Source organism: Melospiza melodia, chromosome 10 (genome assembly GCF_035770615.1).
Source record: "Melospiza melodia melodia isolate bMelMel2 chromosome 10, bMelMel2.pri, whole genome shotgun sequence".
NCBI lineage: Eukaryota > Metazoa > Chordata > Aves > Passeriformes > Passerellidae > Melospiza > Melospiza melodia.
Window position 1 is genome coordinate 9,518,331 of NC_086203.1, and position 25,510 is coordinate 9,543,840.

The window sequence follows — 25,510 nt, forward strand, 5'->3', positions numbered from 1 at the left end:
ATTATTTACTATCATGTCCAGGAGCTATCAAAGGTGCAATGTTGCTGGCTGGCATGCTGAAGGCTAATTACTTAAAACTTACAACCACTTGAAGGTTACAAACAAACAAACAAACCAACTTAAAAACTGTCAGAGGTAACATTTAAAACTGTCAGAGGGAGCATTTCTTTTTGCTGGTAATGTCCGTAAATTGTCTGACTGCTGAGGTCCAGGTGAAGTCACAGGTGAGTTGTCATTCCAAAGGTCTGGGGTTTCCATCCAGCTGGCGCAGAGGGTTGTTACCACTGGATACCAGCGTCTGTGGGAATACACACACACCCTGCCCCAAGTGACAAGGTCCCATACCAGTACCTTCAGTTTAGGTAACTGGGCATCACTAGAGGACTGGAATGACAAAAAATTATTTAAGATGACAGGGTTTATTTAAATGAGCAGACTCTCAATTTCTCTCAGTTGTCTTACTTCTTTTTTGGCACTGTCTTCTTTGCCTTGGCCACTTTGGGTTTGACTGCCTTAGGCTTGGCTGCTTTGGCCTTCACCACCTTCACCTTAGCTGGGCTCTTTACTACCTCCTTGGCATGGCCTGCCTGTGTGCCTCCCTTGAGACTCTTGGCTGCTTTCTTGGCTTCTGTGGCTGCTGGCTTCTTTGCCTTCTTGGTTCTCTTCTTCACTATCACCACTTTCTTGGGCTTCTTAGCAGGGCCGGCAGGCTTCTTGGCTGCTGGCTTCTTGCGCTTGGCAGCTGTCTTTTCCTTTGTTGCCTTTTCTTTTGTCTCACCCGGCTTCTTGTTTAGCTTGAAAGAGCCAGAGGCGCCGATGCCCTTGGTCTGCACCCGGGTGCCATTGCTGGTGAGGCTCTTGGGCCCCAGCTTGATGTGGCTCTTGTTCTTCTCCTCACCACGGCCACCAGCAGGCAGTGCCTTCCTGAGCGTGGCCAGGGAGAGCTCCTTGCGCTCCTTGGGGGCAGACACGGCCCTGGTGAGCAGCTTGGTGACGCTGGGCCCTGCGGCCTTGTGGGCCTTGGAGCCGCTCGCCGCCATCTTCGGCTTCCCGGGGGCGGCCCTGGCGTGGGGGGCAGTGAGCGCCGTGTCCAGCATGGTGCTGGCCTTCATCCGTGACCCAGGGACACCACTGCAGCTGCTGCCCGTGCTCTCCCCAGGGACTGGCTCCTGTGGCCAAACCTTCCTCCTCCTATGACGTGTACAGTGCAGCTCTGCGCTGTCACAGCTGCCCAAAAGGCCTCCAGCCCTCCCTCCCTTCTGCCCACAGGAAAACCATGTTGGGAATTCCCTGGCAGGGCTGGTTTGGCTTTGGCCCTGCCTGGCCCTGCTCTGTCCAAAGCACAGTGGGATGGGCACCTGCTTGGGAAAGGAGCAAGGCTTAATTCCATGTGCTGGTAGGGATGTGGTGTGACTGGGCAAATCAGCTAAACTCTACCTTTCTTCTGTCGCCCTGGTTTTTAAAGTTTTTCTAAGCCTTCTGATGTTTCCCTTCTTGTAACGAACTTTCTCACACACTTTATGTAAATAACTTATTGTTTGGCATTCTTTTGTGGAGGAGGAGAAATTTGATGGACTGTTGGTTTGTTCAGTGTCATTGGAGAGGTGGCACTGTCATCCCCCAATCCACTGTCACTTTTGGAAATCTATCAGTGTTGGAGTGAGAAATTAAACTTCACTCTTTTTTACCTTGACTTCCCTCTTTTTTACCTTGGAGAGCTGCATGTCCATGTCATTTTATTTCGTGTCCTATAGCAACATTCTTCCCTCTTAAAAATGGGGATTATGCCATCCCTTATCCACACTACAGGAACACAAAAGCCTGATTGTTTTTCTGTACGCTTCTAATAAAAATAAATGCTACCTAAGAATCTACAATATGAGTTAAGGGTATTTCCTGTTTGCTTTATTTTTTCTTTTTAGAAAGAAGTCAAACTAATTTTGCTACACCCACCAACTCTTTTTTTCTTAACTCTTTTTTCTTCTAAGTAAAAGATTTTTCTTAAGGATTACAGACTAATTTTACTGTACACATATTGCACTGAAACAACTGGTAACTTTTTCTTGTGCCTACTCAGAGAGCTGGCTCCTATAAATAGTATTTCACATGGCAGGCATATAATACCCATGCTCTGTGGTCTCTGCCAACAGTCTGAGGTATGGAAATGAGGTTAATATTAATCTAAAAGACATATTTTATTTGGAAACCCTCCTCAGCCTTTTCCCACATTGCTGTGGGAGAGGTGGGAAGCAGAGATGGACAGCACTTTCATCCTTGGGAACAGATGGAAGGTGCAGAGCAGACATCTTCAAGAAGAGCTGGCATTTTAAGCACTATCGAGTCTGCAGGGAGAGATAATATCGTTCCTGAGACATACTGATATACTTGGAAGAGCAGACAAGCTTTACAGCATGCAAACTGAAAAAGCATTTTGAGCCTGAATGCTTATTTCTTTTTATCATTCTATCCCTATGTGCAATAAATATGTTATCTCCTCCTTAAAATCTTGTCTTGTATCCCAAGATATTCATGTCCAAAATTATATCAATTTGACTTTCCAACTTGCTTTCCCATCCTTGATATTGATGTCTGCATCTTCCCACCTTCAAGGCAATGCTGCATGTCCTGGCCATGTGACACAGGATAAAGAGAGCAAGGGTTTATTTTTTATTTGCTGTCTTCATTGCTTTTACTGATGAATGTTTATTTATCCATCAAGTCAGAATAAGCAGTCATTTGCACTGGATCCTAATTTCAATTATGGATATCTTAAGTACTTGAGTAATAATGTCATTGTTTGTTATTAGGTTTTAAGTAACAGACATGAGTAAATAATAAGACAATATAAATATAAATCTACTTAATTATCTGAGCCTTAAATGACAGGCAATAATACCTAATCTAAAAAAAGAAACCCATGTGAATTCCTAACATCAGAGAGACTTCAGAAAGAATCTGTCTCTTATTAAATTTAAGTGGGTCAAATCCTGCAGCTCCTCAGTGCAGGGGAGAGGTTTGTTCAAGGATTTTAATGGACTGCACCATGATAAATGATGACAGAGGGGGTGATAAATGCAATGTGTTGCTCATTAGGACAGGCAGAGATGGGCTGGTAAATGATGGGTACAGATCTAATGATTTATTTGCAGAAGTACTGAGAAATATTCAAGCCCTAACTTAAGCTGTACATTTGGATGATACTGAGTGAGTTTCTGCAAAACTTGAGTCTCAGGGAGTTGAATCTTACATTATTTGTCATCTATATAAGCAGAAGTAATAGCACTAAGGAATAAAAATGTGTATCCTAACAGATTGATTGAAATTACAACTTTAGGGATTTTCTTCATCAAAAACTGGCAGGAAGAATTTAGTGCTGGCTGGGTGTTTCCCACTAACTTCTGAAGAGCTCATCTTTGGGTAATAGGGAGTAAAGTGGAAAAGTGACAAAAGCCTTCGGTGTTTCCTGAGTTTCAGCGCTTTGAGTTGGTCCTGTGGCACCTCTGGGCCCGGCCTGTTGTGCTGTGCAGCTCGGAGGAGCTTCTCTGGATCACCAGGACCCCACAGCACCATCCCTGCTCCGGAGTTTCCTCCCTCCCTGTTTGAAATGGCAGGAATAACAACCCGTTAAAACACTGCCTGGGCTCCTGCAGCAGCACAGGGAAAGAAGAGCTCACTTGGGAAGCCACCACATTCCTGCCTTGTGTGAGCCCTTGGAGGGGTGATGGTGCAGCAGGGTGTTCTCAGGCTCTTCCAGGACAAACCTGGATTTGGTGGCTGGGAAGGAACAGACAGCAGCCACAGCTGGGAGGGAGCTGGGGCAGGATGAGAGGGAAGGAAGCAGCAGGGGAGGGACCAACCTGCCCAAGGGAAGGAGCCTTCAGGGCAAAGATGACAGTCAAGGTCAGGCTGTCAGAGGAAACCACAACCTGTTCTATAAAACTGATGGCAGCTGTTCCAGGGCTTTGGGCATGCCAGTGCTCCTCAGTTTATTTTACATTCCCCTGGGGCAGTGACACGTGTGCTCTCTACCCCTCAGATGTGTGAAGGGAAACGAATTTCTGCTCCCTGCAGTGGGGATCTGGAGGGCTCTGACTGAGGCAGAGGAGAGGAATGGGCCTCAGGACAGTTTTAGAGATGAGTTTGCTGTGAGGACAGGGGTGGGAGCTCTGCTGCAAGGGCTGAATGGGGGTCCCACCACACACGGCTGGGAGGGAACTGGTTTGCAGTTGTCTCACTGCCTTGCTAAGATTCACATCCTTGGAGTCTTTCAGGGGAGGACAGCAAACCTCAGAGTGGTGTTGAAGCTGCAGCTTTGCTGTTTCAATCTGCATGAGTTTCAGAAGCAGCCTTCTACCTAAGCAAGTATTTTGGTATTGAATTAATTAGCAGTTCTCTTACCACAGCGCTTTCACAGGAACTCCATCCCACACCTGCAGCCCCAGCCAGACTCTCAGCCAGGCCTGGGGGTGCCAGCACTGCCTGCCCTGAGCCCAGGCCCCGCCTGCTGCCATCCACTGCCTTTGCAGAGCTGTCTCCACCTCATGTGCTGTGCCGTGGGACAAGAAGGGCATCACAGCACCCCCTCCCCACTTGGTTTTAGTCTTACCTCTGGCTCTGCAAATGTTTTGAGTTTTCTAGTTGGAAATAGAGGAGAAGCTGATGGCCACTGCCTCCAGTTATGAGTCAATGTAGCTGATGTAGCCTGGCTGCCAAAGAGGTGTGAGGTGACCACGGTGCTGAGCTGCTCTGTGAAACAGGCAGGCAAAAACTGCAGCATGCATAAGGGGCATCAAACACCTTTCCAACACAATGGGCAGTGCAGGGCACCAGTTTTCCCCAGAGCCACCAGGCTGAGCCCCTCTGGAGCCAGGCTGGCAGAGCTGGGGGTGCTCACCTGGAGAGGAGCAGCTCCAGGGAGAGCTCAGAGCCCCTGGCAGGGCCTGAAGGGGCTCAGGAGAGCTGGAGAGAGACTGGGGACAAGGGATTGGGGGACAGGACACAGGGAATGGCCTCAACCTGAAGGAGAGTAGATTTAGATTAGATTTGAGGAAGACATTTTTCCCCGTGGGAAGAACTACCCTGAGAGTGGGCAGGCCCTGGCACAGGGTGCCCAGAGCAGCTGTGGCTGCCCCTGGATCCCTGGCAGTGCCCAAGGCCAGGCTGGACACTTGGAGCACCCTGGGACAGTGGGAGGTGTCCCTGCCCATGGGGGTGGGACTGGATGGGCTTGGGGTCCTTCCAAGTAAACCATTCTGGGATTCTGTGATTTATTTAACTCTAGAGTTACTGGTAGCCTCTCATTTCCTTGTGTTCCCTTCATTCCCACGGTTCTGCCCTCTGGATTTTTGCCCTTTCCCTGTGGCCATGCCAGGGTAGGAGGCAGGAGCAGAGGGGCTGGGGAGGCTCAGCCTGCAGCCAAACCATCCTGCTCCTCTCAGATAACATCGTGGCCAGGGGAAACAACATCTAAGAGTTACAGACAGGCCAGAATGACAACAGCACCGTTGAAGCCTTTGTCATTCGTGATGAATCCTTGCAGGAAGTGTTCCTCAGCTTCAGAGGATGAAGGTCTCTTTTTAAAGAGGACCATCAGCTGATCTAAACCCAGATAAAATTCACAGCACTACACTGCATTCATCAGCACAAAGAGTGAGAAAGATGCTGGGTACCACTGGCTCACACAGGAAAAAAACTACAGCCAGCATCAGACCTCACAGCTTCAGGGTTTCTTTTGGAGCTAAGCAAACTTCCAGCAATTTTCCAGCCAGGGATTAATTTCTGTTGTGCTCTTGCTTTCCAGACACCACACAGCCACTCCTGGGGCTGTCACACTGGGGCTGGGCCCTGCACCCCTGTGGGAGCAGCAGGGTCACAGGGTGATCCCTCCTGTGGAACACTCGGTGCCCCCTTGAGAAGTGGGATCCAAACAAGAAAACAACGTGCTGCAAGTCTTCCATCCAAACTGGTGTTGTAGAACTCACTTATTTGTGTGAGTGATCTAATGAAAGTCAAAGGAAATTCAGAAAAGATTTCTTCCACCGGAGGGACTGTTTTTAGCATCTTTGGGAGCTATGCAGTATGACAAGAGGTAGGAGAGAAAGGAAACATGCTGGACTGAGTAATGGCAATTGGGATGAATGTATTTCAGCTACCTTAAATATACAACTCACTGTAAAAGAAATAAACAGCCAATCTGAGGAACTGTTATTTTTTTAACATCCTCCAGAGTGATTATTTGTGAAAGATGTGCTTGTTGTGTTCCACTTCCATAAATCGTGTGCATGGGGCAGGTTTCTGAGCATCACATCCTCCAACTCCAGCACAGAAGTTTGTGCTGAGGGAGTGGTTTTTGGTTTGGGAAGGGAGAAGTAGAGTGTGGGTTATTTTTAGGGTTTTTGTTCCTTTTTACTGAACAGGGAAATTGAATGGTATTGAAGAAAATGGAGTTTTAGAAATAAGGAAACTGGAATGGCATTGAAAGCAGGAGTTCCCTTCCACGGCAGGAGGGAAGCCAGCAGAGCCCCTGTTACCCCAGTACACTCGCTCACAGCGCTGAGAGCTGTGTAAACTCCTCACAGGGATGTGCTTGTCCAAATTTCTTCATGGAGAACATGGGCAGGCATGGGACCAGGCTGCCAGGGCAGGGGAGGAGTCCCCACCCCTGGAAGTGTACCCAAGGTGTGGATGTGGCACCTGGGGACACAGTTCAGGGGTGGACAGGGTGGTGGTGCTGGGCTGATGGTTGCATTTAATGATCCTAAATGTCCTTTCTGACCTTGCTGATTCTGTGATTCTGTGTTTGTCTGGGGGATGATTCAGACAGGCTGTCCTATAAAATTATTAGGTACAAGTAGAAAGAGACTTTTATACTCCTCTGTCTTGACTAATTTGAGCAGCCAGCTTGAATTCTTTTCTCTCTAATATTTTCCTCTGATTGCCTTCATATTCAAATTTAAATTAAAGCCCAAAGATAACTGGCCAGAAGTTCTCACCTTTAGCCTGTGGGTGCTTTTGCTATCAGCTCTGGTGTGCCATGCAGCAGCAGTGCTGCTGGAAAGGTTGAATGGAGCTTTGCTGATACACGGCTCATAAATCTGAGCGAGTCAAGAGTTCTGATTTACACTTTAATTAAAGTATGTATCATACATATATTAAAATTCAAATGCTTAACTAATATAAAGGTCAATGGAATGCAGAAGCTGCTCCCTTCCTACATTTTTAATTTCCACATTTTGGTTCACTCAGTCAAATGTGCACACAGAGCGATCAGGAAACTTAATCCAACAGTTTATAAGGAAAGATACAGTGATGTGTCTTAATCTAAATTCAAATTACTTTCTTCTGGGGAAAAAGTCATAGCTGTCAAAACCATTGCTGTACTAACTGTAAATTTATCACTTTTGTTACATAATCTCTGGGGAAATTAGATTATAAAACCTGTTTCTGATTCTTAAGGCTTATACACCAAACAATAAAAAATTTGCCTTGATTCATAACCTGTTAGACTTCATTAAAAAATATGGAGCCTAGAGATTTATGAATAGCAGTGACATTGACATAGCTTCATTTGCAAAGAAATTACATCCATAGCTCTGCATTAATCTGTAAATGCTTATGAATGAGAACTTATTTTTAATTGTTGGGAAAAATATTTGTAGGATTTACAAGTGAGATATGATTTATCTTGGGGGAATTTATAATTTCAATTATATACAATTAATACCAGTCATAATTTAAGACTTCTGGTTGATGAAAGGCTGTGCATATTGACTAATTATCCTACTTTTCAGTTAGACATAAAGAATGTTGTGCTTTGAATAGTTTAAGGACTGCAGGTTTTCATCATGTAATAGCAAGCAATGGCACTGATCTGTTTTATATGATATAGATAATTCTTGTCTCCTAATTAACTGAGTACAGAATTCAGCACTGGCAAGGGCAGACTGTCAATGTGAGGACGAAGAACTTTTGTAGTGAATGTGAAAATGCAGTTTTATGGTTGTAGGTGTTTGTATCTACCTGGTCTCTCTTCCTAGTCTGTACCAACATCAGTTTGCAGCTTTTTCCTGGGGCACTGCTTGGTCCTTTCCATGCTGGGAGGGGGCCTGTGGCACAGTGGTGGCACAGGGAAAGAAGGGATGCTCACAGGGACAGTGGTGGCACAGGGACATGGTGCTCACAGGGACACAGTGGCACAGGGAAGGAAGGGACACTCACAGGGACAGTGGTGGCACAGGGACACAGTGCTCACAGGGACAGTGGTGGCACAGGGACGTGGTGCTCACAGGGACAGTGGTGGCACAGGGAAGGAAGGGACACTCACAGGGACAGTGGTGGCACAGGGACAGTGGTGGCACAGGGACACGGTGCTCACAGGGACAGTGGTGGCACAGGGACATGGTGCTCACAGGGACTTTGGCACCATCCACCCACACCTTCCTGTGCTCCACATCCTCAGGCAGGTTCTTGCCCAAATTAGATCAAGTTGGATGCTATGGCAGCACAGGTTTGTTTCCTGCAACAGGAATGACCGGGGGAGGAATTTTCTGTGCAAACCCCCTTTAATCATGAAATCATCCTGAGACTGTAAGGGCCATAAGGATGCAGCTGCTGTCCTGGCTCTGCATTCCCTGGGAAACCGGGTTACATTTGCAAATAAATTTGCTTCTATTTGTGTTTTGTATCTACCAAAGCACCAGTCCCAGGGAAGACTCCTTAGCATCCATCCCAATGTCCTTGACCTTGTGTCTACCTAAATCCTGAGTCTGAAATGGGAGGAGGGATGTCTCCACAAGAAAATTTTAGCAATCTCTGGGAAAACTGGACAATGATATGAGAGAACAGGAGTTTCTTGTGAGTGCATGATGTAGAAATGGGAATAATTATAGTGTCTGTGAATGTTTCCAGGCTGTTCTCTGGGCCCAGGAAGTCCTCAGTACAAGAATTACCAATCCAAGTTTTCACAGCACGACAATGTCCCTCAGTTCTCTCAATGTCAAACCATTCAGTGCATTGCTAAAAATACTCTCCTTGTGCACAAAGCCAGCCTACATGACAGGCTGGCGTGCTTTGAAGAGGAAAGCATCCGAGCTGCCTGCACTGACTGACTACTCCAGAAAAGCTTTCTGCAGAGAGCTGTGCAACTTTCTGAATGGATTAGCTGTGGCCAGGCTCACAGCCCTTGGTGTTCCCCTGAGTATGGACAGACAGGCACTGAGGGTTTATTGCATTTTAACTTGGAAGTTAAATTTATTGCATTTTAACTTGGACACAGCAAATGGTGGCTCTTAATTTTGCTTTTGAAGTCTGTTTTGCTCAAGAATATAAAAAAAGTTATGCTCATCTTGTCAGAGAACTAGAGCCCCTTATGTGTCTGGGGAATAATCAAAGCCGCTGGCACGTGTTTGGGTGGGTCATTGTACAAAAAAAACCCTGGCAAAGAATTGTTCAAATGCTGATAGTCGGTGTTGACATTTGTACAGTGTTTTATCTGAGGCTCACAAAGGTCTGAATGAAGAAATGATTGACTTTGGGGAGCTTCCATTTCCACTTGCAGAGCAGATCCTGCGCTCCCTGGTGCAGCCAGGGCATTTTAGAGCGCTGAGAGCACGGGGTGACAGTGGCTGAACCCTTGGGACGGAGCTGGGCACACCTCAGGACAAGGGACATGAAGTGGAGGAGAAAGCAGAGCTGAGGAGGATGAAGCGGGGAACCCAGCAAGTGCCATTGCAGTGATTGTAGTCTTAATTAGCTTTTTTCTGTAGCCATCATCCTACTGGGATGCTGTGGCAGCACTCTGAGGAGGCTGATGGAGTTTGGAAGTATCCTGGATGGATGAAATCCTCCTGAAATTTGTGTTGAAGATTTTGCTATTTCTGGAAAGGCAAATAAGCTTCTCAAAATGGCAAATGTTTGAATGGGCCTTAATTGGACCATAATGCAAATTCTTCTCTTTTTTTTTTTTTTGAAGGTAGGCCAAAGTTGGGATTGAGCAAGAGAGATCAAAGTAAACTGCAGCTAAATGCAGCTGAGGGAAATGTGAAACTAATTTACAAAACCCCAAGTCGCTTTATGATCTGAACAAGAGAGATCAGTGCTGGAAACTGTAACAGGGCTCCTACATGGCAAAGCCAAGAGCACTGAGAGGAATGGTTCAGCAAATCACTTGCACATGAGCCAGTCCAGGCAGTAAATGGTTCATCTGATCATTTGCTGCTTTAAATGTGGAACTGAGTTGGTCTTTGTGCTTTCACACTTGCCGTCTCTATTTAGTAACACTTTCAAATTGCAGTTTGTATGACTTTGTAATACTGTCTTCCTAAGGACAATTACCTCTTCAGAGATTTGTGGTATTGTCATTATTCCTAAAGATAATCCTTATTTTCTAGCACCTTGGATGGACCTGTTCCTATTGACTCAGTGTTGGGACTGGGCATCTTGATGGAATTTTCAGGTATCTTCCCACAACAGCCCATGGCCACAGGAGTGTCCCAGGAAGAGCTGCTGCCATGAGGGTGCCCTAAGGCTGAAGGCAGAAGACAAAAGCAAGGGGAGCTCACTTGAATCCTTTTTAAGATGCCACATCCCTGGAAGTGTCCAAGGCCAGGTTGGACAGGGCTTGGAGCCCCCTGGGCTGGTGGAAGGTGTCCCTGCCCAGGGCAGGGGTGGAACAGGAGGACGTTTAAAGACACTTCCAGTCCAAACCAGTCTGGCATTCTGTGATCACGGGCCTTTCTCAGGCCCTGGATCACACAACTGCCATCAGGGTCAATCCCAAAACCAAATACTTGGAGCTGTACACACAGGGCAGTACAGAAATGGGAGAGCACCCTGTAATGCACAAGCTGGAACCATAGAGATGCCCTTCATAGCATCCATACCTGTTCTCTGTTCAAGGCAGGGCTTTGGAATATTCTTGACTTGGCAGACACGCTCCAGATGCTGCATTTTGGTGGATGCTGGTGGCTGCCCTGCCCTGAGCACCACTGCATCCTCCTGGGAACAACCCCCAGCCACTGTGTCCAAAACCCCAGCCAGGTTCTCAGGCAGGCCAGGAGACTCTTTGATAGCTGTGATGCTGAACACGTTGAAACCCAGCTGTGCTACCAAAGAGTGTTATTTCTTCTTTGAAGATGCTTTCAGAAAAGCTGATGAATTAAAATGCTTTTCAGATCACAGAAGGAGCTGAATTTCCATCTCGTGCCTCCCTCTCACAAAAGGCGCCGCAGTCATCGCGGAGCAGCCAACGCTTGTCTGCCCGTGATGGATGTGTGCGAGGGAGAAGTGAAAGTTCCTTTTATTCTCCACAGCCAAGTGCCACAGTCAGAGCTTCAGCCTCTTAATCAATCAGTGTCAGGCAGTGTCACAGTCCCTCAGCACCTCAGTTAGCTCTGCACTACCCATTACTCCCATCACTGCTCCTGCTGCTGCTCCGGCTCTGCCTCACAATTCCTGCACCAGGAGTGTGGAAAACTCTCAGTGCTGGAAAGGCCTGTGGAGCTCTGAGACACCCTGGGGTCTGGGGTCTGCTGCCTCCTCAGCTGCCTTCAGAGGGCAGGGCAGGGCAGGGCAGGGCAGGGCAGGGCAGGGCAGGGCAGGGCAGGGAGGAGAGGAGAGGAGAGGAGAGGAGAGGAGAGGAGAGGAGAGGAGAGGAGAGGAGAGGAGAGGAGAGGAGAGGAGAGGAGAGGAGAGGAGAGGAGAGGAGAGGAGAGGAGAGGAGAGGAGAGGAGAGGAGAGGAGAGGAGAGGAGAGGAGAGGAGAGGAGAGGAGAGGCTGAAATACAGCACTGTGGGTGAATCTCTCAGTCTGGTGCTGTTCCTGTGTCTGTCCCTGGAATTTCCCAAGGAGCCAGGATGGGGATGAGTGGCACAGCTGCAGCCCCACTGTGCTGCTGGAGCTCTGCTGGAGTGTCAGACAGAGCATCCCATCCTTCAGCAGAGCTGATCAGCTCCTGACCTTCAGCTCTATTGCAGCCTCTAATGTGAGGACTGAAGTTTAAATCAAGCCAAACAGATTGCTTTTGTCATTTACCTTCATGCTGCAGCCTCACTGCACTGCTCCCACCCCTACCCTCACTTTTCTCATCTTGGGCCGACTGCCCAAAGGAGTTAGGGAGAAACATTGTTTTAAAAACACACTGCTTCTAGGAACAGGAAAGCAACACAGGGCTCTTTTCAGGGCTTGCTCATATGTGTGGTCTAGAATTGTTTGCTTTGAAGAATATAAGTCTTAAAAAAACCCCAGTTGCAGTGAGAAAAAACTAATGGTGGAAAAATAATTTTCTACCTGACAAAGCAGCACAGTTCTCCACTCTGAACAAAACCCTGAGGGAGGCTGTGAAAATCTGAGTCTGTTGCCTCCTAAAGCAGAGTCTCTAGGAAAAGGTTAACCTGCAGTTTGTGTAAGGTTGGCTGGGAGCGTTTCCACTCTAAACAACCATGTTTGGGTGCCAGCAGCTCTTCCACCATCGTGTCCAGCAGGCACAGACACAGAGGCCCTGGGGGGCCCTGCCTTCCTCCCTTCGCCCCCACCCTCAGCGGGCTGTGACGGTCAGAGGGGGGCTCCAAGATGCTCTGAGCAGATTTCTGCCCCTCCTGCAGACAGTGACCACGGGCTGTGCCTGCAGACCCGGCTGGCTGAGCTCCTGTGTGTCCCTCCTGCACAGAGGGGTGTGAGTGTGGTGCCTGCAGAGCCCTGGGCAGGCTGAGCCCCCCAGTGACGGCTGAGATCCGCTCTGCAGGACCAGCCCGGCGCTGTTGCTTTAAATGCTTTTCATTTCTGTTCCTTCCTCCGGAGCTCAGGCTGCCCAGGCTGAGCTCTGCTCTCTGCTGGTCCGTGACCACCCCCTAGTGCACAGCTCTGCTCCGCTGCTGCAGGCACGGAGCCTCAGCTGGGCCCTTTGCTGGGGGCTTTGCAAAATTCCCACCTCGGGAATTCCATCCCAGCCCCTCCCCACCTTCCCAGACAGGAATTCCCAATTCCCAATGTCCCATCCAGCCCTGCCCTCTGGCAGTGGGAGCCATTCCCTGTGTCCTGTCCCCCCATCCCTTGTCCCCAGTCCCTCTCCAGCTCTCCTGGAGCCCCTTCAGGCCCTGCCAGGGGCTCTGAGCTCTCCCTGGAGCTGCTCCTGTCCAGGTGAGCACCCCCAGCTCTGCCAGCCTGGCTCCAGAGCAGAGGGATCCAGCTCTGGGATAGGCTCAGTGACCTCCCCTGGTTTCACCCAGCTCCATGTCTCCCTTGTGCCGTGGCCCAGAGCTGCTGCTGTCCCCCAGGTGCAATGGGGTGCTCCAGAGGGCTCAGCTGGTGCCTTGTGCAGGCTGCCCTTGAACAGGGCTGGATGGAGCTAAAGAATAAAGCAGGGATTTATTAAAAGGCCTCAATGGATGCACCTTGGGCAGCACCAGAGCCCAGCCAGGGCTGCACCCAAGATGAACCAAAATGGTCCCAAAATGCACATCTGGTCACAGGGTTTCTCCCTTGGATCAGTTCTGCTCCATTTGCATCTTGCAGTTCATTGTCCCATTCCAGCTTTAGCCCCTGCAGTTTTTCTCTCTCCAGCCCACAGTGTTTGTGCTCCTGGGCTGAGGTTTGGATCATTTGTCCTTGGTGCCCAGCTGGAGCAGGAATTGTTTTGTCTCCCTGCTCTGTGCACAGAGCTCACCATCCTCTGATGTGAACCCAGACCTAAAGCAGCACAGAATGTGTAAAATATAAAAGCTAAAACCTGAGGCATCACAGTGACCTCCCAGAGGTTTGAATTGGGGTGGGTTAACTGCAGACACACATTCCTGAACAAAAGAAAAGTCAAACTGAACCCGCATTGCCAAGAGCAAGGATGGGTTTAGATCCATGCTTTTTCTGCACAGATCAGGGGGAATTTATATTAAACTAGAGCCACCTAAATAATCTCCTTGCTGAAAGATGTTACTGAGGGGAGTTTGGTTTCCTTCATCCTGAGCAGTGCAGAGCACAGCTCAGCACTCCCAGCTCTCCTTGAGGCAGGTTGGCTGTGCCCTGGGATGCTGGCCAGCCCATCTGATCAGCGAGTTACTTATTTATTCAACACTATTTCTAAAAATCCCAGGCAGATTAAAATTTGGCAAACGCTAGGCTGCTGGAGTGAGTGATGCAGAGAATAATAAATGGAGCAAAATTAATCCAGCTTCCTCTTGGAAACTTCGCAAATATGCATATTAAATCATGCTTGAATCACAATGAATATAAAAAGTAAATGTTCACCAAAACACAGTGCCCATTTACAACCCTGTTCCCTGTAAATCCAGAGTTTACAAGGCATGTAAATCCTACACAGTCCCACCTCCACAGTAAATCAAAAGGGGGAGGATTTGTTGTATGCCAGTAGCTACTTCATACTTCTCTGCAGGATGTTTTGCTGAAAGGAATCCTCTGGCAGAATCTGCACAGGATGGAGACCCTGCCCAAGAGAAAAAAAATGCAGAAAATTTTCTGAAGAATGGCCTCTTAGATTTCCATTTTAGTTTGTAAACTTCTTATTTGTACATTCTTATAACAGTCTCAAGGGGTTCTTGTTTTTAAAAAAATTTAAGACCTCTAGGCTGTGAGCCAGGATGTCAAGCTTCTACCTTAATTATTCTTTAGTGTTAAAAATAAATAAATACACCTGCATCAGTGCTAAAAACCCCCAAAACATAAATGCTGAGGTGTCTTGTATTAGCCTGGGAAAATGTCCCAAGTTTTCTCAGAATGTTCTTGCCTGCAAAGAATGAAATGTTATATAAAAAAGGGTAATGGTGGTTTGTCTTACAGAGATATGTGAATGCACAGTTCCCTTTAAAAATGCCAAACACCTCCAAGTTTCTGTGATTTGATTTGTAACTTCTGCTCCTTTCCTCTTGGTTTTACCCTTGGCCTCAATGGCTCATCCATGCAATAAATTCCACCACTGCTGTAATAGCTGTGGGTTGGTTTTATTTTGGGGGTGTATTTTGTTTTGAGGGTTTTGGGGGATGAGGATGGGTTGGGTTTTGTTTGGGTTTTTAGCTTTTTTGTGTGTGTGTGTGTGTGTGTGTGTGTGTGTGTTTGGGTTTATTTTGGGTTTTTGTTTGTTTGTTTTGTTTTGGGGTTTGTTTTTTTTTTTTGTGAGTGGAAATTTTTCTCTTTGTTTTGTTGGTATGGAGGGCTTTTTGTGGCTTATTTTGTGTTTTATTATGTTTCACTCCTATTTTTTCTTCAGAAAAAGAAATTAGTTTAAATAATAAAGGAGGGAGTAAGGTAATGTACAGTTGAGTAAGGACCTGAATGGAATTGAAATACAGAGATGATTAAGGTAATTTCCCTCTGTCTAGGTGTTCCCTCTGTCTAGGCCTTTATCTCTATTTCTTATGTCTGAGGAGTAAAAGCAGAAGGGAACTGGTGTGGCCAGCATGTAAAAAGAATTAGTTTTTTATTTTTTTGCTAGAAATGCCTTTGGGTACTCGTGCTGGAGATGCAATGAATGTTCTGAGGGCTTCCAGCTCACGCTAAATTGAAGTCTGCACACCCAGCCAGGAGTTTGCTTCTAACCCAGCTCCGCTTTTGATTAAATACTGAGGAAAAGGGTGAAGAAAAGGTGCTGTTCACAGCTGCATACACTGATTTCAGGGGTTTGTTTTCTCCCTGTAGAGACACTGCTCACCTGTCTTTCAGCTGCATGGGAGAACACCTGGCTTATCCTGCTGCTGCAGCTCTCACCCAGCAGATTCACCTGCTGGCAGAGCTGGGTGCCAGGGAACCCCTGCCAGCTGCATACTGCAAATGAACATCATGGATTTTAACGAGCACTTCCATCCCACACACATCAGCTGCTGCTGCCATCGGTTCAGAGAGTCCAACCCACAAATCTCCTCCCCCTGCAAGGACCTTTCCCTGGTTCACACTTTGCCATCATCACTAATTGGTGATGTGAAAGGAGGTTCCTCTGTGTTGGTAATAAATAGATCAACTGCCATATAAAGCAGTCTGCTTCAAACTCAGAACCTGTTTGCAAAAGAATAAATAAGTTCATCAGCCACTTTCCAATATCAGATTTTCTAAACCCTAAGCCAGTCCTTGAACCTTTTGCTCTAATTGATTTTATTGTTCCTTGTGGTTGCATAAAGAATCGTCTTCTACTCTTCCTTTCTGCCTATAAATCACTTCATTTAAAAGTTTTTTTGCAAAGCATCAGTTTCTCCCTCCTTATTTCTCAAGAGGCTGCAGTCAGTTTTCATAAGTGCAAAATAAATCATCTGTAAAAACAATACTACCAAGTTTGTGATAGATCATGTCCAGAGGGAATAAAAGAAACCCAAGCCCTGCACTGGGAATGCTGTTACTGATGGCAGAGTGATGTGTTTTGTCATCTGCCTGAGCTGTGGTGATCCTGAAGGGGAATCACAGAGTCCCAGAATTGTTTGGGTGGGGAGGGACCTCAAAGCCCCTCCAGTGCCACCCCTGCCATGGCAGGGACACCTCCCACTGTCCCAGGCTGCTCCAAGCCCCAGTGTCCAGCCTGGCCTTGGGCACCGCCAGGGATCCAGGGGCAGCCGCAGCTGCTCTGGGCACCCTGTGCCAGGGCCTGCCCACCCTCACAGGGAACAATCCCTTCCTACTATTTAATCTCAACCTGTCATGTTTTATTTTAAAACCACTCCCCCTTGTTCTGGCACTGTGTGCCCTGGACAGTCCTGCAGCACGTGCCAAGAGAGCAGGAGGAGGTGGGCAGCAGGAGAGGAACTCTGGGGGTTTCATTATGGGCACAATCTTCTGCATCCTCCTGCCTTTCCCAGTGACCAGAAGCACCCAGCAGAGCAGGAGCACTGGCAGAGCTGTGTCCTGTGCACCTTTTCCCATTGCCTCTTCAGCCCTGCAGGTCTCTCCAGGGTGTCACCCATCTGTCCACCACACACAGCTGAGAGTTTATTCAGCTCACCCCTCCGAGGGCTTTAGGATCCTCTGCATTCAGGTGAGGGTGCCAGATAAGCAGTGCAGCAGCAGCAATGACAGCCCAAGGACATTTGTTCACTCTCCAGGCCCTTGGCTCAGCTCACAGCTTTGCAGAATGGAGATTTCAGTTTTAAGTCTCCGCCTTGCCCATTCTCAGAGAAGTTATGTGTCTCTGGTAGCAAGAACATCAGGAACCTGGGTGTGTTTTAAAACCTGAGCAGTGAGGGAGGCAGCTCTGTCATTGTCACCCTCTGCCTGATGGAAACCTCGCCTTGCTGCAGGCAAACCCCAAGCTCAGCCTGTGCTGAGGGAGCGAGTTCAGCCCCTTTTCCTCGTGGGCTTTGTGCAGGGTGAGAGGCCAGCAGCCTGGGCAGGCTCAGGAACAGCTGGAAGGGTGTCGGTTTCTTGGCTGTTTGGGTGACCTGGAAAGGCCCAGGGATGGCCTTGGGCAGCCCGTGCTTCAAAGGATGAGAAGAGACTTCAGATCTTTTCTCGGTCTCAGTGTTTATTAATTGTTTATCTAAAAGATTTTCTCTTGGCCCGACAGAGGTCTGCTCAGCAGCCAGCCATGAGCACACTGAGAGCCCCCGGGGCGGTCACTTATCTTTATACTCTAAGTTACGTATACAATATTTATTATTTTTCCCCAATACCTTTGACCCTTATTAACCAGTGCACTTTTAGTAATAAACAATCCCAAAGTGCCAACATCACCACAGAAGATGGAGGCCAAGAAGAAGAAGAAGAAGAACAGGACACGCCCCAATTCCTCCATCTTACTTCTTTAGACCCCCCTGTACAGAAATCCTAAACCCTGTGTTTTACACTCTAATTAACTTATCCCTTCACCATTCACCCAGTAAAATCCTCCCATCCTCATACAAGTGTCGTCTCCTGTGTAGGATCAAAGTCCAGCCACCAGACACTTCTGGCAACATTCCAGGACTCCCGAGCCCCCCAAGGGTGGTCTCGGCCACTCTGCACCTCCGTCCTGAGGTGCTGAGATCCCACAGAAGGGGACTGGGAGGGTTGTTCCACTCAAGTCAGCTCCCTTGCAGCATCCCTTCAGATCTCCTCCTCCGGGAAGAGCAGAACTGAACTCTGAGTAACGATGGTGCAGCTTGTCCAACACCTTCTACAGTCACTTGGGTGATAATGAAACGCAGAATTTAGCTGTAAAACAGCCAGCTCAGCTCTGGCAGCTTCCCAGGGGAGCACTGGGGAGTACAACAAACTCTGCTGTGGACCTTTCCCACTGCCAGCTCCTGGAGAGGCGTGAGCTGTGCAGGGCTGATGTGCAGGGACAGGGATCAGAGCTCAGAGCACCTTCCCTGTGTGTTAGCTCAGGATGTGACTCAGAGCAGCTTTCTGTGATCTGCCTTTCCCAGAGGCATCCTGTGAGCTCAGGAGGCCAGGCTGGCGTTCTGCTGAGGGCTGTGTGCAGGGCGTTTGCAGCAGGGTCAGAGCAGAGCCATGGCACTGCCCTTCAACTCGGGCAGGGCAGGCTCCTGTCAGCTCTGAGCCCTCTAATTTCATTACTCAGCAAGCTGCTGAAATTGATTTTGCTTCTCCAGCTGTTAGCAAGGGTAAAATTACATTTTTACTAGATTTCTGGCTTTCAGCAAATTAACTTGAAGCCAATCAGGATTCTTTAGGGACTAAAGGAAGGAGAACAATTAGCCAAGCCATAAAAATCTAACTTAAAAAAAGCTGCCAAATACAAGGCCAGTGCTCTCTTTAAAAGTTTTATATCAGCATAGCTCTACTTATGTAAATTATTGGTGCAAACAAATATAGAAAAGGTCTTTGCTCCCTTTCTGCAGCATGAATTTTAATGTATTTTCTGCAATTACTAGGGATATTTTGCTTTTAGTTCTTATTAGGTGAACATTGCTGCAACCACTGAAAAAATCTCTGCCTTTATGACTTGAGTCAATTTACTGCCATGAGGTACATCAAGTGCCACCTTATCCTTGTTTCCAACCTCAAAACATCCCAGAATTTGTTAGGATGTATTACTTTGCTTTCACTCCTTCATCTGCCTCCTCTGCTTAGCAGTATCTATCTTTATTTTTGCCCTGAAGCTTTTTTCCTCCTCCTTTTCCCTCTGATTCTCCTTTGCTCTTCAGGGCATAGATGTGCCATTTATTCTTGGCATCTTTCTGTGAGTCTATTTCTGCACATCCCCTTCCTTAGCTGTACTCCAGAAATGAAGAAATCAAAAAGAATTTCATCAGCATTCCTGATGCAAAGTACATCCATGGGGGAAAACCTGCTTAACCCCATTTAAACAAATGGAATAAATGCTTTGTGTGTGGAGCAGGAAAATTCCTGGGAAAAAGGTGAAATCGGGGCTGAGGGACAGGAAATTAATGGGAAACAGGGAAATCGGAGCTGAGGGACAGGAAATTCCCGGGAAATGGGAAATCGGGGCTGAGGGACAGGAAATTCCCGAGAAATGGGAAATCGGGGCTGAGGGACAGGAAATTCCCGGGAAATGGGAAATCGGGGCTGAGGGACAGGAAATTCCTGGGAAATGGGAAATCGGGGCTCTGGAATAGGAAATTCATGGGAAACAGGGAAATCAGGGCCGAGGGATAGGAAAATCCTGGGAAATGGAGGCTGCAGGATAGGAAATTCCCAAAAAATGGGAAATCGGGGCTGAGGGACAGAAAATTCCCGGAAAATGGGAAATCGGGGCTGAGGGACAGGAAATTCCCCGGCAATGGGAATCGGGGCTGAGGGACAGGAAATTCCCGGGAAATGGGAAATCGGGGCTGAGGGACAGGAAATGGGAATCGGGGCTGAGGGACAGGAAAATCCCGAGCAATGGGAAATCGGGGCTGAGGGACAGGAAATGGGAATCGGGGCTGAGGGACAGGAAATTCCCGGGCAATGGGAAATCGGGGCCGGGCGCGGCTTTTTTGCGTCAACAGCGGCACCTCGTGGCCGCTCGGGTTATTGCAGCCGTCCCGCATCTCCCGGCAATTCCCTAATTCCGGGATTTCCCTGGGATTTCCCAGGAATTCCCGCCCGGGGATGGCCGCGGGACCCCTCTGCCACCCCCATCGCCACCCCCTGCGGGTTTTTAAGGGGAAGGCACAGAGAATATCGGGTGTTTGTCGGGTGTGGAGCGGGCGATGCTGGGTCCCCTTCCCTGCATGAGCGTCCCTGCAGTGCGGGGCACTGTGTCCCCTTCAGCGTGGGGCAGGGTCTCCTCCTCAGCATGGGGTGCCCCCTTAAACTTGAGGTGTCCCCTGCAGTGGAGGGCACTGTGTGCCCCTTCAGTGTGGAGTGTTGGGTGCCCCCTCAGTGCGGGGTGTCCCCTCTTTGCAGGGCAGTGTCTCCCTCCTCAGTGTGGCAGTGTCCCCCTCCTCAGTGGACAGGACACGTTCCCCCTCAGTGTGGGATGTCCCCAGGGCTGCCACAACACCCTGCCTCACACTGAGGCGTTTGGTGCCCCTGGAGTGCTCCTCAATCTTAGCCATGTCCCAAGTGCTTTTAGTGCTGACTGTAGGCAGTGTAAATTCAGCATAAACGAGTCTGCCATAGAGGTGGAATACTCAAAGGAACACAGCCACATGGCCACATAGGTCTTGTCAGAATTGGGCTGTAATCTGGTATTTTCCATGCTGAGAGGCCCCGTGTGTAATTGCTTCATCCTTTTCCTTGGGACAGGCATGTGCCAAGTACACTGCTGACCCTAGCACATAAATTTTTCACTAACAAATGAAAATAGTGAGGGGAAAAAGGAGATATTTCTAAAGGAAACTTTCAGTATAAACTTTAAAACCCAAATCCGCTGATTTGGGATAAGTGATATGTCCTGCTTCCTTCAAGCTGTCATCTCGTGTTACGCACAAGATGTGACCTGTGAGCAGCACTCCAGGACAGGGCAGATTACATCTGGGCACGGCAGAGGCTCCAGAGTCACTCAGAGCCAGGCTGAGCCCCACACGCTGTGGATGCACCCCAGTCCTTCAACATTTGTGCAGAGTTACTGGCCCAGTTCCATGCCAGTGAAAAACGTGTACTCATAGTGAGACAGGTTCAGAGCTCTTCCAGGCTGCAAACAAAACAAACGAAACCAAAACCAAAACCAAACAGGCTCCTGCTGGTGCTGGTCTAATGCAGTCTCAGGCTTGGGAGCAGCAAACTGCCCTGGAGTGGGGCTGGGCTCTGTCCTGTGCCAGTGCCCCCCTGGCAGGGCCTCCCTGCCCTCCTCCCCTTGCCCAGGGGCATTGCCCAGCTTGGCTGCACTGGGCAATGAGCACAGCCCAAAGGCTCCTCAGCCCTTTCTGCTCTGGGCCTTAGGGGAAGCAAAACTGGACCTGCTTCAAACCTTTTTTATCCTCAGTGTGCCCAGCAGGGCAATAATTTCAGTTGTGTGGGCCAAGATAAAGAACCACTTCCAGCATCGTGGGGTCCACCCAAAGAACACCCATTTCTTGCCCTTTTTGTAATCAGAGGGTTCAGCAACTCTGGCAAGAAGCCATGAGGGGAAAAGCAGTAACTCAGATGGGTCAGTGCTGAGCTGTGTCATGTTGGACTGGCCACCAGTGCCTTGCTGTGTGTGGAAAACCAGAGGGGAGCTCTGGCTCACCTGTTCCCAGCAGCTCGCTCCCGCAGTTGGAAAATCCAACTTTGTGAAAATATTATTGTCTTCTTGTCTTGGACCACAGTGAAAGTTCCAGGACCTATTACATAAGGGAAATGGTTATCTCAATGGATAAATGCAAGCTGAGTACACAAGGAACAAAATTCTAGAGAAATATGGAACCAAATATATATATGATATGTAGAAACCATAGCTACCCTATCATATAGATACCATACATATCCTGTGGTATATAACACCATCATTGAATTTGTGTGTGCAGGAGAAAGGCAGAGCTTGGAGCCTGGAGTTCAGAGTGAGTGGGTCTTTGCAGCTGTCTATGAAAAAGGGAAGGTGAGGGATGTGCACCATCCAGGTCACTTTGCTTTTGTCATGTTTCCCAAGGTGATGCTCAGTTAGAGAATTAAAGCCACTCATTCTGGGGGGAAATCAACCTTCTCCGGTGGCTGTGCTGTCACCTAGAAAAGCTCAAGAAGGCTTTAAGCAGTTTACAAAATCCATCATGCAGTAAGAGCAGCAAAGACAACTCATGCAGGGAAAAGATTCAGTGTCCAAGAGGTAAAATGAAAACAGACTGTCAGAGTTTCCAAAGCCTTTGTATGAGGCTGAGAGATGAGAACAGAGCAGTCAATCCTGTAGCTTAAAATGACTTAGAGTAGCCCAGAGCAGCAATGACAGTGGGGTTTGGGGTCCTATGGCAGTGTTAAAGTGCTTCAGAGCCTTCCAGTTATTGACAATTCAGCCCCACCTCCACACACCCTGCACCCAACTGTGATAATTGTGTGTGTGCTCCACATTCAGAGTTGGCTAATGAGGAGTCAGAAGCCCCTGGAGGATGTTCCTGCCTGAGTGAACGCCTGGAGAGGAGAAGTCTTTGGTGTGACCCAATTGTGCCCTCCCAGTACCTGAAGGGAGCCTTCAAGAAAGGACAGAGACTTTTTCTAGGGGCCAAAGGGACAGGATGAGGTGGAACAGCTTCAAACTGACAGGAGGTAGGTTTAGGTTGGATATTAGGATGAAATTCTCTGTGAGGGTGGGCAGGCCCTGGCACAGGGTGCCCAGAGCAGCTGTGGCTGCCCCTGGACCCCTGGCAGTGCCCAAGGCCAGGCTGGACAGGGCTGGGAGCAGCCTGGGACAATGGAAGGTGTCCCTGCCATGGCAGGGGTGGCACTGCGATGTACATTTCTGCCAGGGAATAAAGTGTTCATGAACCCAGGGAGCCAAAGGAGCCTCTTCCATCTGTCCATCTGCACCAGCTGCACCCTAAACCTTTCTTTGAGGTTCCCCAAACCTTTCCTTGAGGTTCCCCAAACCTTTCTTTGAGGTTCCCTGCCTCATCAGCTCCTCTCAGGCAGGCACGGCCCAAGCCCTCCAGGCTGGATGTGTTTATTTGCTTAGGAATTATCTTAATTGCAGGCAGGCCCTTGTATCTTGGCTCCAGAGCCATTGTCTTGTGTCACCCTGCAGCTCTGGGGCTTCCTGGGGAGCCTTCCCTATGGCTGGGCCATCCTGAGGAGCCCGGGGGTACCAGAGTGTAAACACTTGGGCAGAGAGTGGAAAATGCCACTGGGAAACAATGGAGGCAGCTGCTGCTGGGGAAGCTGGGTGTTGTTACTGGGATACTGCCCAACCCTTCACTTAACCCCGAGCCATTTCCAGGCTTGGAGACCTGCTGGGGACACAGAGTGGTTCCTCAGAGGGCTCTGCAGTGCAACATTGGACCTGGCAGCCAGGGCAGATCCCCTCTGTGTGCAGGGGCAGATCTCAGCTGAGAGCAGTTTCTCCTTTTGCCAAAGCCCAAGGCACACATTTCCTTCTGCTAAAACATTCCCTTAGAAGAGCCTGGGCTGTCTGTGCCCTATGAGTGGCTCTCAGGAGCTGGGATGGCAGCACAGCCCTCAGCTGGTGGCAGAGGGCAGGAAGGGAGTTTTCTTGTAGAGGTGGGACTCTGACCCAGGCTGCTTCTCTTCATTCCAGCAGCAGCAGCAGCAGCAGCTCTGCTCCCCTCGCTCAGGGTGTGTGCCCATGCACGCTGGTGTCACTGCAGTCGCACGCAGGGGCCAGGGAGGGACCCAGCCCTGTCCCATGAAGGGCTGTGGCAGGAGCTGGGGCTGGGCTGTGCCCTCTCCTGACTGCACAGCCGGCTCACCTGCTGTCCCTCCGGAGCTCTGAGTGTCCCCAGGGTCCCTCGGGTCACACCAAGGCTCTGGGAGGGACACAGTGGCTGCAGGTCTGGACACAGCACCTCCCTCTGTGAGACAAAAATGCAGTTATTGTGATGATGCTCAGCCAGAAATAACCAAATATTTGAAAGCATGAAGAACACCTTTAAATTCCTTATTAAGAAAAAAAAAAGTAAGAAGGAGAAGCCCAGAACTAGTCCCTTCCCAGCACCAAGAATGACTTCTCTTTGATTCCAACAGCATAGGAAAGCATTTCACCTTTCAGTTGTGAAATTGGGACTGCTGCACCCACTGCCATTTGTTTCTGTCTCCCATATTCCCTCTCCACAGGTGATGGTGACAATCCCAGAGGGCTGGCCCAGCCTGCACTGCCCCAGCTCAGGGCAAGGAGCAGCTCTGTGTGTGCCCTCCTACCCTGGGCACAGGGCACAGGGGCTGGGGCAAGGGCAGAGCAAACAGGAGATTCTGGTTCTGAGGAGACACCAGCCGTGGCTCTGGCCCATCCTCAGCTGGTGAGTGTGAGTGGTACCCCTGGCATCTGTTAACAGCCCCAGCCTCTGGACAGCCTCTGCAGCAGCCAGGCAGGCCCTGGGTACCTCCCAGCCTCAGGAAAATGCTAATCTCCCCTCAGCTTCTCCTCCCAAGGCCACAGTCAATGTCTCTCCGAGATTCAGCTGCCAAAGGATGTTCCTGCAGAACTCTGCTCACACCCTGTGACGTTTCTGTCTGTTAGCTAAATATAACATGGCTAATAATTCTACTGACATGGGGTAAATGGCTGTAATTTTTCTTTACAGAGTCTCTGCTTGGGATCCTGTGTTATAATCTGGCTTCAAAAAGAGACATTTTTTCAAGTGTGTGTCTTGATGCCATTCTGTACTGTACATGTTGTTTCAATCAGTTGCTGGCTGAGTTTGTGCAGGGAGTTTTTAAGCTCCTGTACCAGAAGAGGAACCTGTGACCCCAGCTTAGGGTTTTAGTTCTCACTGCAGGATCTAACTTTCTGCACTTCTGCATCCTTTTGGTGTCGCCACATTTCTCTTCACAGAGAAAAGCAAGGCACAATTCTTCCCAAGAATATTTCAGAGATTCACATTCTCTGAACCTCAGAGAAAAGAAAAATAATTTTTATCTCATTTGCTGTGCCTGTGTTTGTGCCAAAGTGGAATGCAATATGGAGATTGTATACCCAGAGTGAGGGTGTTTTGTTTCCTTGGCCTGTCAGGGCCAGGTGTGTGTGTGTGTCAGGGGACAGTCACGACATTCTGGGCAGTGTGAGCAGAGTGAGTGCTTGGCAGATTCAGTTTAGATGTACTGTAACATAGTGTTATATAACATAGAATAACATAGTATAATAAAGTCATTAATTAGCTTTCTGATCAGATGGAGTCTCCTTTGTCGGGGTGAAAATGTCCTCAATACTTTTGGGATCTTCCATCCCCCGTGGTGCTGTGGGCCCTGTCTGCTCTGAAATAAAGCACAGCTGCTGTTCTACACCCAGCTGAGTTATTCCTCAGAGAGACTCCTCTGCAGTCTCTTGTTCTCATAGGGGATTGTAAAAAACAATTTCACATCTGATTGGGCATTTAATTTTTACAATATGTCTAAGAAACGGCAGAGAGCTCTTTTTCTGCTCTCCAAACACCCTGAAGATCAGCTGTCTTGGGTGTACTCAGTCATCATGCCATACTAATACACTTAAATACCTTCCAGACAGAAGCTCACATCCAGCCAGCTCCAAAGAAGCAAGGAGCAAGGTCCCTAA

The 25,510-nt window shown here is 48.6% G+C and overlaps 1 protein-coding gene across 1 annotated transcript; it reads right to left on the minus strand.

Annotated features, from left to right (window-relative positions):
• Positions 1–458: 458 nt before the first annotated feature.
• LOC134422346 (histone H1-like) lies at positions 459–1,112 on the minus strand. Its single transcript, XM_063164321.1, has one exon. The coding sequence runs from the start codon at positions 1,110–1,112 to the stop codon at positions 459–461; it is 654 nt and encodes a 217-aa protein (XP_063020391.1).
• Between the last annotated feature and the right edge of the window lie 24,398 nt (positions 1,113–25,510).